This window comes from Pempheris klunzingeri, chromosome 9, assembly GCF_042242105.1.
Source record: "Pempheris klunzingeri isolate RE-2024b chromosome 9, fPemKlu1.hap1, whole genome shotgun sequence".
Taxonomy (NCBI): Eukaryota; Metazoa; Chordata; class Actinopteri; order Acropomatiformes; family Pempheridae; genus Pempheris; species Pempheris klunzingeri.
This window is the reverse complement of record NC_092020.1, coordinates 15,728,320-15,747,787: the sequence shown is the minus strand read 5'-3', so window position 1 is coordinate 15,747,787 and position 19,468 is coordinate 15,728,320. Positions and strand designations below refer to the sequence as shown.

The following is a 19,468-nucleotide window of genomic DNA, read 5'->3' as shown; positions in this document are numbered from 1 at the left end:
CCCAATAATGCTTTAAATAAAATAGTTTTTTGTTTTTTTTCAAGATAGTGTCTCTGCTGTGAAGCACTAAATCCCTTTTTGCACATCAATGGTCATCTGGCAGCTTGAATACAAAACACCTGTGTAGATACACTGTCTGCAAAGTGTTGATGGATTTCTGTGTGTGTGTGTGTGTGCGTCTGGTACCTGGTACTGGCTGGTGAGGCGGGCACTGCTGAGGTCCAGGCTCTGGTTGGTTTCCCTCAGGGCACTGAGTTCCCCCTCCAGCCGCGTGCGCTCCAGCTGGGAAGCGCTCAGCTCCCCCCTCAGCACCGACCCCTGAGTCAGCAGCTCCGCCTGTGACGCCAACCACTCCTTCTGCTGGGCCTGCAGCCTGCAACACGGACACACACAGGCTTCACTCATCGCTGTCCCTGGTATGTGTCCTGTGAAGTGCTGTGAATCATTGTTTGGTCAATGCTCTCAAGCTGAAGCTCATTATTATATTATAACACATCATGAACGACCACCAGATAAATCTCACCTCAAGCAAATGTCTGAAGAACACATTATGGAGCTAAGCTAGCATCTTTGTTTCATTGTGCAATGAGAACCGTAATGACACGAGATGTAACTGTTAATGATCTCTGTGGGGGAAATCTGGTAATATTCAGTAATAAACATCAACCATTTTATGTGGCCAATGTGGATTCAAAGTGTTTTAGAAGATCATTTAAGTTAAAATTAAACCAGTGTAGAGCATTGCTCAGGTTATATATTATAGGGTATTTCCTTTAGGGCTGTGACTAACCCTTCTATTCAATATGGATTAATCTATTATGTTCTTGATTAATCAATCAAGATTTTGCTGTGTAAAATATCAGCTCATCAGAAAAATGACAAGTCTGTCAATCTTCAAATGTCCTATTTTGTCCAATCAACAGTCACAACCCAAAAACAATAAGGTTACAATCATGGAAGAGAAAAAAACACCAGAAAATACTCACATATGAGAAGCCGAGTGGAGCTGCAGATTCAGCTGAAAATTCTCTGACTGTCATCATATTGTTGTTTGATAGATAAAAATATTGATTAAAGCTGCTTGAATTAAAGTATTCAAACAATTAATCGATTATCAAAATAGTTGCCATTAATTTTTTGTGATCTTCAAATCAATTAATATGTTATTTATCTAATTCAGTTAAAATATTACAGTAGTTAATAGGCCTCAGTGTCGTATTTTCAGTTGTTATCCAGCTGACAACCAGCAAAGGAGGCCATCATGCTTCCAGCTCAGCAACCCATCATTTAAGATAGCCAGTCAGTAATCAATTGCATTAATATCATGATGGAAACCTGGTTGATTAACTAATTATTCTACATAAGCATCTAATGATGATGATCATCATAATCATATATCGACCATCCCCAAGATAAATTGTAATCAGTACTTGTAACTGTTTTCACCCTCAGATCTTTGTAGGGCTGATTAAAACAAAGCATGGCAAAAAAAATTCTGTTTTTGATTCTTTTGGAGCTGAGCTTATAAAATATCCAAACAAACCTACGTTTTTACCATAGCTCCCCAATCCTGTTTTTGAGATCTTCTTTATATTTCTGTGCTGCTGTTTAGTGCTTTCCTAATGTACATTTGCATTCAGACCAATTCCTGTGTTGGTCCTTGTGCTTAATATAGAAGCACTGATCCTGTTGCTCCCCCATATTTAAAGCAACATACATGCAGTGAGAGCAGAAGGGTGAAAGGATGATCCCCTGAATATGATGCTGAAGACGCTGACTGTTGTGCCTATTTGCTACCTCTCGTTGTCTTCTTTCAGCCTCTCCAGCTCCCGTTCTCTCTCCAGCCTCCTCTGAGCCTCTGCTTCCATCTCCTCTCTCTCCCTCTTTATCTCCCGCTCTTTCTCCTCCAGTTGGGTTTTATTGTCCAGGAGCTCCTTATACCTTCAGATTGCAAACACAACATTTACCCCAACACACACTCGGACTTAAGATATATGGCAGAATAGCAGTGTGTGTCTTTAAAGGATGCAGGTTGTGCTAGTGGATTTGTGTGTTGTTTTGTGTATATTTTTGTTCTGAGGAGAACTTTCTTTGTTTCTCCTGGGAGATTAACACTCACACTTCTCTACAGTCTTGATTTAATGTTTTTCATTTTATAAAAGGGTCTCATTTAATGCAGTCGCAGCATGTTTGTACCTGGCCTCCAGCTCCCTGTGCTGGCCCTCCAGGCTGCGGTTGTTGCTCCTCAGCTGAGAGTGTTTGTCCAGCAGCTCTTCCAGCTCCACCTCCTGCCGCTGCTGCAGCGCTGTCATCCGCTCGTGGTCTCTCTTCAGAACCTCCATCCTGGCCAATGACTCCTCCCGCTCCCGCGACCACACCTTGGCCTCAGCCTCCAGAGCCGCACACCGGGCCTCGCTCTCACTGCACCGCGACAGCACTGTGGCATGCTGGGAGCTGACGGATGCCTGCTCCACCTGTGTGTGTGTGTGTTTTTGTTTATGTGGTATTGAACATAGAGATAATGTCTTTGGCTACATTTTAGGGTTCTAACAGACAGCCAACTACACAAATATTTGAGGATTTCCTACAGGTTTATCACACTTTTACCTCACAGTGCCCCACCAGCAGTGCACTAGCACAATGTAGAACTTTCACTGGCTGATAGTACTATGAAAAACTACATTAATATGAATATAGGTATCCAATTTGACTATTCTCTTTTTGTCATTGTGGCCATTTCCCAGAAGAAAGCTTTAACAAGACTGAGTCTACACACTAGTGGCTCTATAGGGCTGTACTTCGACACTAAAACGTAATTAAACTCTGTATCTGTGAGTTTGGTCACCTGTAGCTGCGTGTTGAGCGTCTGTAGTCTGGTGCAGGAGTCCTGCAGGCTGAGGGAGTGCCGGCGCAGCGCCTCCAGCTGCTCTTTAAGGTGCTCACACGCCTCCTGGGACTGGGACAGTCGCAACAGCAAAGCCTCTTGTCCTGCAATCGCCACCACTTTCTGGGGGAGAGATATATCATATTGAGAGAGCGTCCACAGCCATGTACAGTAGCAGCCGCATCAGAGACTTCGACTGAGTCTGCAGGTGACCTTTCAAAGCGCTCTCAGTCAGGTAGCAGCTTTAAATGACATTTGTGTCAATCTATAAATACAGAGATAAAATTCATCCTGTGTGTAACTCAGTTTGCAGAAACATAAAACATAAAGGCTGAAAATATATATTAATCCATTAATCCACAACCGTTGTTTATACTTAGAGCAAGATTTCACAAGGTGAAATCTTTACATGAGCAGCAAATCTGCACATGTATTTGTGACTCTTGCAATCTGCTCTGATAAATAAAAGAATAAAGAAGTGTGTTGATTGGGCATTGTGATGGATAGATTAGAAATTCACAGACAATATTCTATTTGGCGAAACTGCTAAACATAGGCCAATCTGTTGTTTTTATCCCAAATTAAAATGAGATTGCAGCACACCAAAACTCAGCTCTACACCCACTAAAATGTGAAGCTATTTGAGCATTTTTGCAATTGCTGGCAAAGCGACAACACACTTCATGTGTGAGTCATCCATCTAGTCACCAGAGGGTATGGAGCTCAGTTTTGGTGTGCTGCAGCTCTTTTTTTTTCATTTGGGATTCTGTCAGATTTCCTACCAGCACCTGACTGAAACATACTGCTATACTGGGGATGTCTACTTTTTTCACTTTCTCTTGGTTTTCCTCCCTTTTTAGTTTACCATTCTCCCTATTAATGTCAGCAGTGGGAAGTAACTATGTACATTCACTCCAGTACTGCACTGAAGTATAATATTGCTCAACTACCTTTAATTGGAAGCTATAGTCTTTTACTTTTCTGTTAAAAACACGAGGAGCTTATGGTTCCCAACAACGATCCTCTCCTACTAATTTTTTCATGACCACTCATATTTGTCTTGCGATCCTTTGGGGTGGCCTGACCCAATGGTTGGGAACCACTGCAATAATCTACCAAATTATATCTACAGTATTTAAAACCAGCTCCACCTCAGCCAGCTACAACAGTGAAATACGGTAAATACAGGTTTAAAATAAAACACAGAATGTCACATTTTCCTGCAGAATGATTATTTTTACTTTACTTCATATTTTATGTGCATTTTTGCTGATAGTAAATTTATACTTTTCCTTAGATAAGACGTTGATTACAAGAGTTTCATTTGTAATAGAGTATTTTTTCATTGTTCTACTCCTTCTACTGGTACTAAACGATCTATGTACTTCGTACCTGCACCTATGTATGGGTGGGACCAGGAATTGAACCCTAAAGGTGTTTATCTAAAACTTTAAATCCTGACAGCTTTAATGAAGCACCATACCAACTGAGCAATGCATTGAATGAAATTCCCGACCTTGGCGGCACCAGAGCTGCCCCTCACAGCTTGATGTTTGAGTTTCTGTGTGTGTCTGTATGTGTGTGTGTGTGTGTGTTAGAGAGAGAGAGAGAGAGAGAGAGAGAGAGAGAGAGCAGAAGCTACTGCATGAGAGCAGCAGAAGAGATAAGGAAGATTAACAGAAGCCGAGGTGACATTATAAAAACTGATGAGCAGAGATAAAGCAGTAGTTCTGGAAATAAAGTGCTGCACTCTGGGAAGTGGTGGCCTACTGTGAGTTGATAGTCGTCAAGCATCCCTAGAGCAAGAATTTCAACATAATATAGATCATCTCCATCACACAGACATTTCACTGAGCCACACAGACATCCTATAAATTAGATTCAAAGGCTTACACATGAACACACATCATTCACAGAAATATATTCAAACACAGACACACACCTCTTTTTCCAGCTCTATCAACCTCTCACTCAGCTGCCTCTCTGTCTCTCCCATGGCATATTCATGGGTCACGGAAAGGTCACAACCTTTGCCAGCCGCAAGGGATTGATCCAGATGCGACGTCTCACGGGTGTGCATCTGACAGATTTGCGTTTCGTTCGAGGAGCCTGAATTTGAATTGGACGCAGTGTCCACCTCCGCACTTCCTCTTCTCTGTTCCAACTGGAGAAGAGATTCACTTTTCTTGAGGCTCTGGGAGAGTGACTCTATCCGCTCCTGCGACTGGCTGAGAGAGTCAGTTGTTGTCTTTAGTTCAGCCTCAGCTTTCTGTAGTCTCCGGCTCAAATGTTTGACTTCAGTGGACAGTCCATGAGAATGTGCCTGCTCATTGGATAGTTCCTGGTAAGAGAGAGATGAGGGACAATGCAAAGATATCAAAGATTTCAAAAGATTATATCTGTGGAAAACAAAATGCTGGTGGACTGCAATCTTCATTAGACAAATTTAAAGTACAAATCTAAACTAGATTCCTTTTTTTTTCCTTGAGTCTATTCGTCCTTCAAAAAAGCCTATCTGCTTAGGATCACATTAATACTGCAGTATTATGCCCAATTCCATACCTCAAAATAATTCAATCAAGTACAATCTACTAACTTTCACAGTAAACTAATACTACAGTAAATATTATGCATTACACATTAAACAGGAAACTATTTTGGACACAGCTATTTTATTCCAGGTGCGCTTTGTTTTCCACCAACAAGCAGAGTCTCCATTTCCCATGTGCATTGAATTATGGGACTATAGTGTCTGTCCATCACCACCAAACTGAAAAATCCAGCTAATTTGGAATGCAAATTCCATTTTTTGATTACACTGAATTTAGCTACTTAAGATCAAATCTCAGTTTATAAAGGTCATTTCTACTATAAGAAAGCTCAGTTTGGGCAAGTTTACCCTCCACTACATCAATGCAGCTGTGATTACTTTCAGTGACTAAATTACTACGTCACACACACACACCCACACACACAGACACACACCTGGGACAGAGAGCTAATCTTGGCCTGAGCATCTGCATACTGCTCCTGCAGCTGCTGTTTACCCTCCTCCGTGCTGGTTAATCGAGTACTGAGCTCTTTCTCCAGGTCCTGCAGCCCAGTGCAGAGGTCCTTGGACTCAGCCAGCTGCTGACACACACATCTGCACACATACACGCACACACATCAGCAGCAACACAGGTCAGACACAGGTTGTATGAAGATAGAGTTGACATTATAGATAAATGCATGGTGCAGCCAAGAAGCTCTCTCTGATGCCTTGTAAAGTTAATCGCATACCTCAGCTTGTGGTCAAGGTTAACTGTGTGAACAGGAGTGTGTGTACCTGTGTTCAGCATCCAGAGCCCGAGCTCTCTGGTTGCTGTGCTCCAGGGCCAGGGTCGTGCTCTCCAGCTGCTGTCTCAGCCTCGCCACCTCCCTCTCTCTCTGCCTACCCTCCTTCCGTTGGCCATCCAGCTCCAACTGACAAACCTCCTTCTCCTGCTCGAGCCTCGAGGCCTCCAGCAATGCCTGGTCTCGCGCCCGAGCCAGAGATTCGGCCTCCAAGGTGGCCTCGCGGAGCTCTACCTCCAGCTCCTCCTCCCGTCGACGAGAAGTCTCCAGACTTCGTCCCTGACGTTCCAGCTCCGTCCTGAGAGTCTGAATGGTGAGCTCTAACTGGTCACTCTGGTGAAAGAGTGGAGATGGATGGTTAATGCTGTCTTATTCTTATTGGCCACTTTAGATTTGATACATTTATTATTGGGAAACTAGTTTGGTCACCAATGTGGCAATTAACAAAAGAGTCAGACAGGTCACAATAAATGACACGAGAGACGCTGTACTGTAACACACTATCACATGACACACACAGACATAAGGGAGCAGTTCAAACTAAAGCATAGTTTGGACTTTCCTTCTGGGTCTTTCCTTAAGTAACTTGTGGAAATTGTTCCAAATAAAAGTAGCAATACTGCAGTATAAAAATACATTAAGAGTAAAGGTCTATTTTAAAAATATCACTTAAGTACAAACACATACATATTAGTAGCAAAATGTACTTGATATATTTCCCTCTGAACTTTAATGGCAGAAAATTTAATCAGTCTCTGCAATTCCAAATATTTCTGCATTAATCGACTAAATAAAGTGAGTGTTTTTGGTTATGTTTCAATACAGAGTACTTCAGTGAACCCACGCAAAAAGGAAGCAAATGGGACAAAGGGGATGTGGATGAGTTGTAATTTCCTATTTGGGTTTTATTCACTTCTAGGGCTGAAAGAAGTTAAGTGCAGTTCATGTTTCATTTAACACACACTGTTATTATCTCCATTAATTCTGTCTTTGCTTCTCACTCTAGTGGTCAGAGTTCAAGTCTACCTCACACATAACTAGAAACTACTCAGTTTTATGAAGTAAATCACTTCTTCCTCCGCGGTAGCATGTAGACAGTGGGTTGATGATATAGTGTGTAGAAATTAAAGGAATACTCCACTGTTTTTCAAAACTATCTGTATCTATATGTTACTTAATGTGCTGTAATAAGTGGAATCGCTTGCTCTGACAAACATTAGCATACTGAAACAGCATCTAGGGTTGTTGTTGCGCTTCTCTTACATGTTGCCAACTAGATGTATTGAACCCAATTTCATGGAATCATATAGATGTCATCAAAGTACAGATGAAACTATTTTTACTGAATGTTTATGCATGTAATGTTTGGGTTAGTAGATATACAGGTACAACATCCACAATAAAGACTGAATCTTCTCTTTATAAAGAGGGCGGGTAATATAGTAATATAACAACATCAAAAGAAGGATTATGTACAACTCTTTCTGAATGGGAGGTATTCATGAATCCCTTTTATGGTATTTCTTTAATGCTGACTTAGCACTGCTCTATTCCTTACCTTGCAATTTCTATGATGTCTTGCAATTTTACTGCAAATAGCACATTAAACACAGTATTCTGCGTCACATCTTTTTCAGGAAATCTCAAAGTCTTCTGCATCCTGCAATAGAGTGTCTAAAAAAGGTGAAGTTGTGCCAAAACCTTCACCTGTTATCTCTCCTCTGGGTGTAGATGAGTTTCTTGACAATATGTGAATATCGTAGGTCAAATCAGACTCGCTCACTCAATACTGGGTGTATAAAAACATGTTGTTTCACTCAACAGCTTTAATCATCCGTTTCACTTCATGCTGTCAAATCCACCTCCTGCTGAACTATTTCTCTATGCAATAATATAATTAGATTTCAGATATGAATGCAAGACAAAATACATTTATTTAGCAAGCGGAGCCCTTATCTAATGTAATGAATTTAATGTAACCAAGTAATTATTTAAAGATATTAGAGAAAAATTAGATCAGCTTTTAAAAATGTAATCATTTTTTGTCACTGGGGGCTTCGGTTACATCATGAAAACTTCTTTTCATTTGATTTGTACATTTCTTTCTCTCTGCGCCTGAACCATCTTCCCTGAAGTAAAATGACATCTGCCATGGTCATGAAAATGTTTGGTGTCACAGCTGTATCATGTGCATGTGCGTGTGTGTGTTTGTGTGTGTGTTTGTGCATGTGTACTCTTTAACCTTGCGCTGGGCGGTGCGCAGGGCATCCACAGTGCTGCGTAGCGTGTCCCTTTCTCTCTCCAATGCAACCCGCTCTCCCTCCAGGGTGGTGATGACCGTGGTCTGCATCCGGTGAAGCTCCGCTTGGCTCCGCAGGCAGCACAGCTCCTCCTCCATAACCAGGCTCTCCGACTGAAGAAGCTGAGAGAGCAACAGTAGGATACTGAGCTGTGGACCTGTCTATCTATTCATAAATATATATACTCACTTGAGTTTCATTTATGGGTCACATAGTTTCCAAGAATTTCTTGGAAATAGTTTCCTGGAAACTCATATACAGCGTTCATAGGAAGGTCCTTGGAGGGGTCTATGTACCTTGTACCTTATTATAGTGAAGTGGATAGAATTTCAATTCGTAACCTTCTTATGAATTAATATTAGTCAATCGTGAGCATAACCTGAAGAGCCTGACCTGCACATCTGGTCAGCTGAACATGCAAACATCTAAAATCTGTCTATAGGCAAGCCTACAATTCAAGTTACAGTTTGCATGTTAGCAAGCTTACATTCATGAGTTAGCATTAAACACTTCATTTTGAGGGGAAGTTGAATATGTCCACCAAATTCCATGGCAATCCATCCAGTAGTAGTAGTAATACCAGTAGTAGTGATATTTCAGCCTGAACTAAAATGGTGGACCAGTTAACAGGCCGACATTGGCATCTGTATTGTCGTGTCACAAGCATGGCTAAAAACAAGAGTTCTGTCGAGGCAATTCCTCTTTAAATTAATAACTGTTTATGAACACTTAACCTAAATAATGCTCAGATAACTAAGTCTGCCTCTATATTCTCTATAATTAGTACCAAACGACACTGTCCTAGCATATATTAGAAAGTACAGACCTTGAAGTGTAAATTCTTTGTTAAAATCAATTCATGCAGCTGCTACCTGAATTATTTTGTGGATCATTATCTAAATATATTCATGTCACTTTAATTCATTCATCTGTTTCTCCACATTCTCTTCCATCCATCCATCCATCCATACCTCTATCTGCCTGCGTGCGTCTCCCAGACTCTCTGCGGTTTTCCTCAGATGCTGCAGCTCGGCCTCCAGGACCACCAGCCTCTGCTCAGCCTCCCAGGTTTTCCTGCTCTGCTCTCCCAGCTTGGAGCGCAGGTCCTGGGCCACAATGGCCTGTCTATCAGCCTCCTCCTGGGCCTCCTGGAGCCGGTTTGTCAGAAGCTCCACATCAGAACCAGACAGGCAACATACAGAATGGCCTGCAGCTGTGGTCCTAGCATTATCTTCTATGCTTTTGGGATGCTTTAGGATTTCTGGGCTTGTTGTTACAGCTACAGTTTGTTCTTTCTTTCTTTCTCTTTCTTTTTCCTGTTTTTCTCTGTCTTTACGTCCTCCCTCTGCCTCTCCTCTCCTTTTGGACTCGACCTCCTCATCACACGGTTCTCCTTTTCCCCCTTGAACATGGAGAACCTCTTCCCCAACTCCTGCCTCTCTCTGGGTCCCAATGATTTCTCCCCTTTTCTCCCTCTCCTCCATTATCTTCACCCATCCTTCCCCCTCTCCCCTGCGGGATTCGAAGCCCTGCACTCCTCTCTCCAACTTCTCCTCCTCCTCTCTGTCTGGCTTCTTCTCTCTTTCATCCTTCTTCTTCTCTTCTATGTGTCGCAGTTTAGTCACCAGCTGTTCCAGGCGCTGCTTCAAAGTGACATTTTCATTCTTCAAGTTTTGAAACTGAAAAATATAATAGAAGTATAATGGAAGTGAAATGCCTGCATTTTTTTGCATCTTTTTTGTACTTGTTTCCTTTCTTTTGGTCCATCCATGTATTCAACACAACTGAATATAAATGCATTGTGAGTAAGATTGAAACCACCTCTCGTTATTTCTCAAAATGCATCCAGGTTCAATACAAAGAAGTGAAAAATAAGACGAAAAAAATGAAAGATAAGTGCTTGCAGGCAAATTAGAGATTGATTTAAATGGTTTTTGTTGGTTATTGTATACAAAGGAACTCCTCTACACAAATAATCACAGAAAACTTAACACAGTCCAGACTTGGCAGCCTGAAAACAACAACTGGCAGCATCCATCAAAGTCAGATAATATACTGAGTGTAATATACTGCAAAAATAGCATCTTCATCTTCAACATCAGTTCTTTTCAATGATCTGCAGATTAATCAATTTTACAAGTTCATTATGTTGAATTTTTTTGTCAAAATAAGCATAGTCAATAAATAATGATTCATGGACATCATTAATGGCTCATGTAAAGCAGTTGAATGTCTGATACCCTTCTGGTGGGTGATCAGTGAGTGTGTATACGGGTATGTACAGCTATGTCTGCTTGTGGAGGCATATTCATATTTTTATACAATATAATGCAGAATTTGGTGCATTTTAGGTCTTTTATGTCATTTTGTCTTGTTTTTTTGTCATGCCAGGTTCAGTATTAGGGTATCTTTTGGTCCTAAGGAGGGAGGTGAAGGTATGTACATGTTCAAAAATCAATAAAACACAGTGATGATAATTGATTGTCAGTACGCTTAAGAAACAGCGTGGAGCACACTGCCTCTCCATATTGTGTCTAACAATACAGTACAGCCTCCAAATAACCTCGAACACAATAGCCTATATTGTCAGTCGTATATGATGAATTCAGGTTGACAGCAGCCTTTATTTCTTGTCCGGCTCACCTCTCTTAGCATGTTCTGATGCTCAATCTCCAGGCAAGCCAGCTCATCTTTTGCATCTGGAGAATCAACCTGCAGCGAGAGGAGATGGATGTTTAACTCCTCCAACTGTAGCATCCTGATTTTCCTGTTTCATTTGCATGCCTGGTTGACTTGAAAGATAGACCCACTGGTATTTTCATTAAACATTCTTGACTGTAACGGCTCTTCCCACCAACACATGATTATCATATCAATCAGGAAATGCACCAGGGGCATGTGGAAACTACATTATTTACGTTACACATCAAGGAATTGGACATCTAAAGTGCAGACAAGCACAGTTATCTTTTATCTAACTGTCTTCCCTTTGAGCTCTTGCAGTTGACAATCCCTGCAATATTGCTTCATTACTTAAACACAAAAGTCTGTTTGTCTGATGACCTGCTTAATCGGGGAGAGCTAAACTGTTGGACAGATTATTTCTGTGAGTCATAACCGTCGAATCCCTAAACCCTGACCTCCTGCTGGGCCTGAAGCTCTTCCAGTCGTCTCCTCAGCTCTGCGTTCTCCTGCTCTGCTCCCAGCAGCCTCAGTGTCGAAGCCTCGTCCACTTCCACACTCAGCGGCCTCTGATCTGAGACAGAGGGAGTGAGAAATAAAAAATAAAGCAGGAAAAAAAGAGGAGGGAGAGAGGCAGATAGGAGGAAAACAGAAATTGGGGAAAAGAGAAATTGATATATGAAGAGATTCACTCAGTTATCATTGATTGATAACCTGTGGGCCAGTGTTACCTCAACATATTTTCTCTTATCAGTTAATTAAAATGTCTTAAATGACAAGGTGCAGAGAGGCAGGTGCTCTGACCAATCAGTTCGCTCAACTCCTCGTCAGAGTCCAGTTCTGATTGGAGGAAACGTTGGTGAACCGCAGCGACCTGAGCGGAAACACTGCCACTGCTGCTGCGCCTCAGGTCCGCCTCAAGGCTCATGTTCAGCTCCAGCAGCTCATCAACCCGCTGCCTCTCGGTATCCCGCTCCTACACACACACACACACACACACACACACACACACACCAACAGACGTTCATTCATTAAAAAAAAAAAATTGGAATGGGCACAAACACAACATTGAAATTGTTTTTTCATAAAATGCTACTCTATGCTACTATGCCATAAAAGTATGTGTGTAAACCCATTCCCGGATCTTAAGGAAGACACACCTGCATATAGACACAACTAACCAATAACACATGTTGGGACAAACGTGCTCAAACATCGAATTACACCCACCGCTTCCACATCAATGATTGTCTGACGCAGGAGAAGATTGTCCCTTTCAAGCTCCCTTAGCAAGGAGAAACGCGCCCGTGCGTCTGCCAGCTGTTCTTCAAGAAGAGCTTTGGTCTCCTGCAGTGCTGAGCACAGTTGCTGCTGCTCCTGCAGGGGGCGCCATGCACAGACAGACAGGAAAATATGACGCTGTGAAATGGAGTGGGGTCGCCTTCATGTCACCCAGACCTTAGCAAGGTGGACATTCAGACCAAACATTTGCTGAGAGAATCACATTGTTTATTCATGTGTCTTGTCTTGTGTGCAGCCCTCAGAGCGAATAGTTTTTTGATCCGTATTTGTCAGCTTTGGTTTCAGCCGAGGGCAAAATCATCAGTGAGGCATTGTGGGGTGGGGAGGCACCACTTGACTTAAAAGGTTAAACTGAAAGTGAGCACGCCTGAAATGCTGGTAATAATGTGTCTACTTGTGTATCTGCCGGCTCAGCCTTCTTGGCGATATCCATGTATTCTCAGATCTGAACATTAGTATTCAACGTTAGTTCCTCTGATTTTAGCAACCACGCAAGGGCTCAGTGTGAATTTTGGAGAATGAATTAGAAACACAAATGCGAGAGAAATTCATCCTGCCAGCTAATTTGGGCTGCCACAGGGATGCATCACGAAGACAGAATAAATCAAAGAAGACTGAGAAGGTGACAGTGAGGACACTGTGAGGTGTTTTACAAGGATATGAGCACATTTTCTGCCTGAGAACAGTTATACTACCTCAGAATAAATCTCATTTGGGTGTAAAAGCTCCAATAACAGAAGCCATACTTCTGCTCTTTGTCAATGAAGCAGCTCCAGGCTGTAAATCCTGATGACATCACGCAGTATAATCTCATTCTCTGGCTTTGAGCTTCAGACTTGTTCACACTCACTCTTGATTGAAATGCTCAGGGCCATGAGAGGAATTATATGGCTTTTGAGATTGAGTGGTACAGTACTTCTTTTTAAAAAATAATAGCTACTCAAAGAAAGTTCAAAAAGGGGATCTTCTTGATGTGATCTTTTCTGGCAATGAGCATAAGAGTGTGTTTATAACGGCACTGTGAGTACGACTGATTTTGTACTTCATGGGAGATTTCAATACATAACTTACTGTAGATGTTGCAAAGCTGCTTGTCTTCTTTCTGCTGTTAATTACTTATTCAGACGAATGTGTAGTGAGTTGTGCGTTTGCAGTGTGTGTACCTTCAGCTGAGTACGTGTGAGCTCCAGGCTGCGCAGTCTGTGTTTACAGCTCTGAAGCTCGGTCTGGAACTGCTCAGCCCGTGCAGCTCGCTCTCGGGCGCAGTCCAGCTCGTCCCGCAGTGCACGCATGCCCCTCACCTCACCCTGCAGAGTACGGTTCTACAGACACACACACACACACATTCACACATAAATTCATATACCAGTGGGGATGAGGTCAAAGAAGGTTGTGAACAGATCTGGGATGTGGAGCAAAGCAAATGTTGACAAATTCTAATACAGGAAGACGGAAAGGTGCGTGTGTGTGTGTGTGTGTGTGTGTGTGTGTGATTAAGTGTGTGTGTGTGTGTGTGTGTGTGTATGACAATGAAATGTCTTCACAAGGATAGAGGAAAAAAGAGAAAAAAAAACACTGCACAGTTCTTAGTTTAAAGTTCACATCAGGACTTCGTGTGGATTATGGTTAAACAGTGATGAACCAAATATTTAAGTTATTTAAATGTTAATAACCAGAACATTGTGCTGTGGGACCAGACAGTTTGGGCACATTGTTTGATGCTACAGCAAAATCTGTGAGTGTATTTGTAAGTAAATTTAGTACCAACAACAGGAATATACAAATCGGGGAGAGCTTCTTCACTGTGGGAGCATTATGACCTTATATGACCCAGGATCATGCCATTAGTTTTGTTCTGGATTCAGATTCAGGTGGGAAGAAAGTTTAAGTTGGCAGTGTGTGTTGTCTAATTTCTGCTAAATGCATAACCTTGGAGGAATTGACGTATTGGCCATTAAAAGCCACCTGTGTTTTGGACTGTTGGCTGTGCTGTGTTGGTTTTTAGGTCTAATATACAGTCTATTATAGCTGTTGCCAAACTAGTTAAGTTTTATGTGTAATTACGTCTTTCTGAGGTCTGTCTCTCTATGACAGAGGAATAAGTAAAGCAGAGCATCAGGTTTCAGTCTCAAATATGACAGTACAAGTCACCCAGTCTGTACCTCTTTTTGAAGTTTCTTGAGCTGGTCCTCCATGGTTTGAATCTCATGATTGTAATCCAATATCTGGTCACCTTTATCTTCCCTAAAAGCAAGTCAAACATAAAACCATCAGCACCAAAAATTTGATTATTAGGGGATTGTGTGTGTGTGTGTGCGTTGTGTGTATCTGTCTGACTGTCTGTCTGTCCGCAGCTGATCTCTAAAACTTCTCGACTTATCAGCCTAATTTTTTTTACCATCATTGACTGCTCACTCCTCACTCCTCTTAACCACTCAGCAAAAGCCACAAGTGATCTAGAACTACTTCAGTTTAACATCACAGACTAAAAAGGCATTTGGCTCGGGCTAAAAACAAGCCTTACTTTGACTGTTGCAGGCCACAATTTGGCCATTGCCGTGGCTCAAAAACGTATCTTTGCCGCCATCATGACTGTAAGGTAGGCGTTGTTAGCAGCTGTTGTGAGGATGTTTGTTCCCTTATCATGCACCTAACTGGGTTAGGTTTAGGTTAGGTTATAGTTAGTCGGAGCAGAGATCTGCAGCTGAAGTAGATCTGCACTGTGCTGAATGCACTTTTCTACTTTGATCTGTGATACATTGGCTGATAAAAATAAGATTAGAGCAAATAATGTTTGGTAGAAATAGTAAAGAGAAATGTGACCTTTGTGATGTAGTCTACATTTAATACACTGTGCAAATTTGATTTGCTTCTTACCCGTTGCTGAGTAACAGCTCACAGTTCACTTTTGTGAAGTGTGACAAAATCATTTGCACATTTTTCATGCTGACCTTTATCACAACTTTTCGAAAGGTTCTCTTGAGTTTTTCCATCACACAAACTCACAGTTGTTGTTTAAGGCGGCGAAGTTTGGCCTTGCTGTCTGCCAGCTGGAGTGCCAGACCTTGGGGTGGCTCCTCGCTTCGTCCACCCAGGGGCGCCATGGTTGAGTCAGACTGGGCCTCTCGTTCTCGACACAGCTCTGCCATCCTCTGGGACAGAGACGGAAATGGAAAGATGAGGCGATAGATATCGCAATGGACACAGAGGAGAGAGATTTGGAGACAGACTGAAAGATGCAAGATAAACTATGGGAGAATTACAGCAACTAAGAAGAGACTGGAAACAAAAGCAAAGTCAAAAATCAAAAGCTTTTAACAGACAGTTGAGTTGAGCAATAATGTCTCTTCATTTTGCACTGACTGCAGCTAAACTGTTATAATATTCATACACCTTTTGAGTTTTCAACGTTTTGTTGTTCTACAAAATTAATGTAAAATGACTTTTTCTGTTAGTAATTTTCCCTCTGTGGTCTATGAAACAATTTCTATGACACCACAGCAATAAAAAATTCTGTTTTTATGTGATTACACAGTTCAAATAAAGCAGAGCAAGGTGAGCCCTTGTTTCATCAGGGCTTAGTTATATCAAAATTTAATATCTTATGCTGTTCTGATCTCATATTAAGGTTGTAGCTAAAGGTTTTGAACATCATTCAAAGCAGAGCTAATTCCTTTAATAATGCCTTTTAATCTCAGTGGAACCTCAGTGGATTTAAGGATGCAGAGCAGAGAAAATTGAGAAAACAAGCTCATATATGGGGTAATAATTTGGGTCTGGGTCATTGTGGTTTAAATACAAACAAATGGCCTTGCTCCTCATAGTATATCTTTGTCAGAGAATTAATTTTTTCAGAAAATGGTGGTGAGAAACTGCAGTGCACACACATGCATTTTATTTCCTATCCTTTAAGTGTGTGACTGTATACCTCCAGGTGTGTGTCTCTCTGTGCCAGCAGGCTTTGGATCTGTTTGGCCATGGAGCTGAACACCAGCTGCAAGTCTGGACCTTCGACCTCGACCAGTTCCTCCCACCTCAGCGGCAGCACCATACGAGGATCCTGAGTCACCTGCAGCAAGGACAGTTTCTCAAGTCTCTATGATAAGATCAATGTGTGCCTGGGAAACCTGACACAAAATGGCAGATCTAGGAACAAACAATCCATGCTGCGTGAAGGCTGTGTAAATACCAAGCAGAGTGTACAACTGAATAAAACAATTTCTCAAATTTGTTTGGGAATGCCTATTAGGGAAGTGTATCCTAAAATGCCTGACTAATGCATGCAAAACTAATGATCATGTAGACAGGTTTGAAATATCCCCGGATGGAAGGCATATGAATAGCAAGCAGGAGGTGCATCCATCCACAGAGGAAGAGTACCTCTCACCTCTATGATTTATGCGGCTGAGGAGCCTGGCACAAAAAAGGCTGTTGGGCAACATGCTGTTACTGTAATTCAAACACGCTGGTATGCAACATGCTGTTTTTGTAATGCTGGCAATTATTCATGGGGGGTATTTTTAAAACGGTACAATTTCGCATTTATGCTTTATTGGAGAGGAAGGCGGAGAATGACAGATAAGAGATGAAGGAGAGAGGATGATATGACAGAAGTGGAGGTGGAGAGGTGGACACGAGGGGTTGGAGGATTCATCCTACGGTGGCAGCAAGGGGCACCCAGAGGTCCTTAAAATGCTGCCAGCAGAATAACAAGCAGCTCATTTTCACACTTACTTGAAAGTAATAGTTTCTCTCTCTCACTGTCTGCAGGCCAGACAGTGAAGAAATTCTTTGCTAAATCACATTTAGGAACAAAAATCCTCTTAGAGGTGTCTCGCCTGGATAAAATCTCTCCACACTGACAGCCTGACGGCGAATGCTTTACGTATTTGGGGAGTCCTTGACTTGATTAATTCTGCACTTGAGCATACCTGCTGGATACAGCTGGCAATGGCTGCCTGTGTTTCAATGTCCAGAGACTGGATCTGCTGAATGAACGTCTCCTTCTTCTCACACTGCAGACACAGAGGAAAGACACAGAGTCAGGTATGTGTGTCAGGTCAACAAATGCCCATGGGTTTAATTTTTTATAGGCCAAAAAGTGCCTTTTTTGCATTAAACATGGTAGAAATGTGTTTATTTATGTGAAGACAAATGCAAAATTCAGGCACCAGGTGACAATTCAAAATATATATATATTATATATAATATAATGTATGATTCATGATTTGTCATTTAATGTTCTCCCTGCTGAGTCAACACACATATAAGCCTGATTTACTCTTTTGTTCTCGTTTGTGTCGTTGTGTTTGAGGACATAACCTCTTTCAATGTGCATGTGGCATCTCTTCGCATAAAAGATAAATTCATTAATTTTGAAGGTCATTGCAGCATTTATGGTTCATCTCCGGAAGGAAAAGTTGTCCTTATCATAGACTACTTACAAGAGTTATTTAATATAATTCTTAACTGGGGTTGTCTAAATTTTCAGCAAACAAATTTTTTTTTACAATTAGAATAGTCTGAAAGTTAGAAGATAATAAGTAGTATCCTGAACTGTTAGATAAGTAGAAATCTGGGCCTAGATACAAAGCCATGGGGACCTCACCACTCTGCACCTGTATTGAATCAAAAGATGGACAGACTGACTACACCACTAGCGTGGCTAACAAAAAGTCAACTGAACATTGGTACAAAATACTGGTTGTCCATAGGTTTAGTAAAACACTGGTGTCATTATCGACCTTCAAAGAGCATGATGGTCATGCGAGTGTGTCCTCACCTGCACAGCACATCCCAGTAAGAGCAGCAGAATTCGCCTGAGCTCCTCAACGGCTGCCTCTGAGGACACAGACATAACTGTCATCGTCATCATTATCATCATCATCTCCACCCCCCACTACCGCCCTCCCTATCATTATCACCTTAATGTGTTTCACCGATAGCAGAGATATGGACTCTTATATAAAGGTAATTACTTCCTTGCCGCTGAGAGACATGGCACTGATAGGATCATGTTGTTATCTTGTACCTGTTAGGGGGTCCTGCCCCAATATGGCAGCATTTGGGAGAGGCATCAGTATTAACTGCTGCAGGTCTTCCTGAAGAGAAGAGTACATGTGAAGAGTTAAGTGAAAAAACTGTCAAGTGATCGGCTGGTCCATCCTGTCTGTCTGCCCACAGTGAGCCTGGATAAACAACGACAGAAAAAATTTCCACCAGCCGCCTGCAGTTTGTGGTGCAAACAAAGAGCTGATATCCGATAAGAGCAACTTTTCTTGTGTTCTTCCAGGTCAGGGAGGCTTTTAAAAGTTAAATTTAATCAATTTCGATGTATCCCATTCTCATTAGTCTCTAAAAGAAATAGAAATATAAAAAGATGAGATGAATAAATAGCAGTCGAGTAGCAAAATCCAATAAAATGTTCTATTGTTGCCCTTGTGGTTAAAAGAAATGCATAATATGGGTAAAGTGAATGCGATCTACAGAGCCACAAAGATCAGTACTGACCCCTTACTAACAACAAGCCAACGATCTCTACTGCAAACAAGCTTCTAACTCCAGCCAGACCGGTACATCATCATGGCCGTTATCACTGGCTGATTTTAGCTTGATGTATCACTACTGGTATGTTGGTTGTTCAGTAACAACAAACAATACAGAAATGCCAAAAGTGTGATGACATCTAGTATGAAACAGTGTCTCCATTAAATTGTTTGTCCAACTTTTAAATCTCCAGCTGAGAATATGTCTTGGTCACAGTTCTTTAATAACTAAATATAAGGCTTCCTTCTCTTATAGGATGGCAGCCAAAGAATTGAAGGTGCTTATCATAAGGTATAATTACAATGTGCACAGTTCCAGTCTGACTGGATACCCCTTCTCTCTCTTCCCTCATCTCCTTTTCTTTTTCTATAGTGTCAAATATAAAACTAATGATTGCTGAATTCCATTCAAAAACACA

The 19,468-nt window shown here is 41.6% G+C and overlaps 1 protein-coding gene across 1 annotated transcript in view; it reads right to left on the bottom strand.

Annotated features, from left to right (window-relative positions):
• ccdc88b (coiled-coil domain containing 88B) overlaps positions 1 to 19,468 on the bottom strand; it is a 39,830-nt gene that overhangs the window by 12,884 nt on the left and 7,478 nt on the right. The window contains exons 4-23 of the mRNA XM_070836970.1: positions 18,536 to 18,605; positions 18,287 to 18,345; positions 17,436 to 17,519; positions 16,433 to 16,573; positions 15,511 to 15,656; positions 14,667 to 14,748; positions 13,668 to 13,826; positions 12,433 to 12,579; positions 12,007 to 12,178; positions 11,661 to 11,776; positions 11,164 to 11,232; positions 9,492 to 10,199; positions 8,463 to 8,642; positions 6,213 to 6,553; positions 5,870 to 6,029; positions 4,827 to 5,225; positions 2,846 to 3,007; positions 2,197 to 2,474; positions 1,798 to 1,941; positions 187 to 373 (exon numbers count right to left, since the gene is read on the bottom strand). Coding sequence (XP_070693071.1) covers positions 187 to 373; positions 1,798 to 1,941; positions 2,197 to 2,474; positions 2,846 to 3,007; positions 4,827 to 5,225; positions 5,870 to 6,029; positions 6,213 to 6,553; positions 8,463 to 8,642; positions 9,492 to 10,199; positions 11,164 to 11,232; positions 11,661 to 11,776; positions 12,007 to 12,178; positions 12,433 to 12,579; positions 13,668 to 13,826; positions 14,667 to 14,748; positions 15,511 to 15,656; positions 16,433 to 16,573; positions 17,436 to 17,519; positions 18,287 to 18,345; positions 18,536 to 18,605 — 3,804 coding nt within the window. The remainder of the gene's footprint in view (positions 1 to 186; positions 374 to 1,797; positions 1,942 to 2,196; positions 2,475 to 2,845; positions 3,008 to 4,826; positions 5,226 to 5,869; positions 6,030 to 6,212; positions 6,554 to 8,462; positions 8,643 to 9,491; positions 10,200 to 11,163; positions 11,233 to 11,660; positions 11,777 to 12,006; positions 12,179 to 12,432; positions 12,580 to 13,667; positions 13,827 to 14,666; positions 14,749 to 15,510; positions 15,657 to 16,432; positions 16,574 to 17,435; positions 17,520 to 18,286; positions 18,346 to 18,535; positions 18,606 to 19,468) is intronic.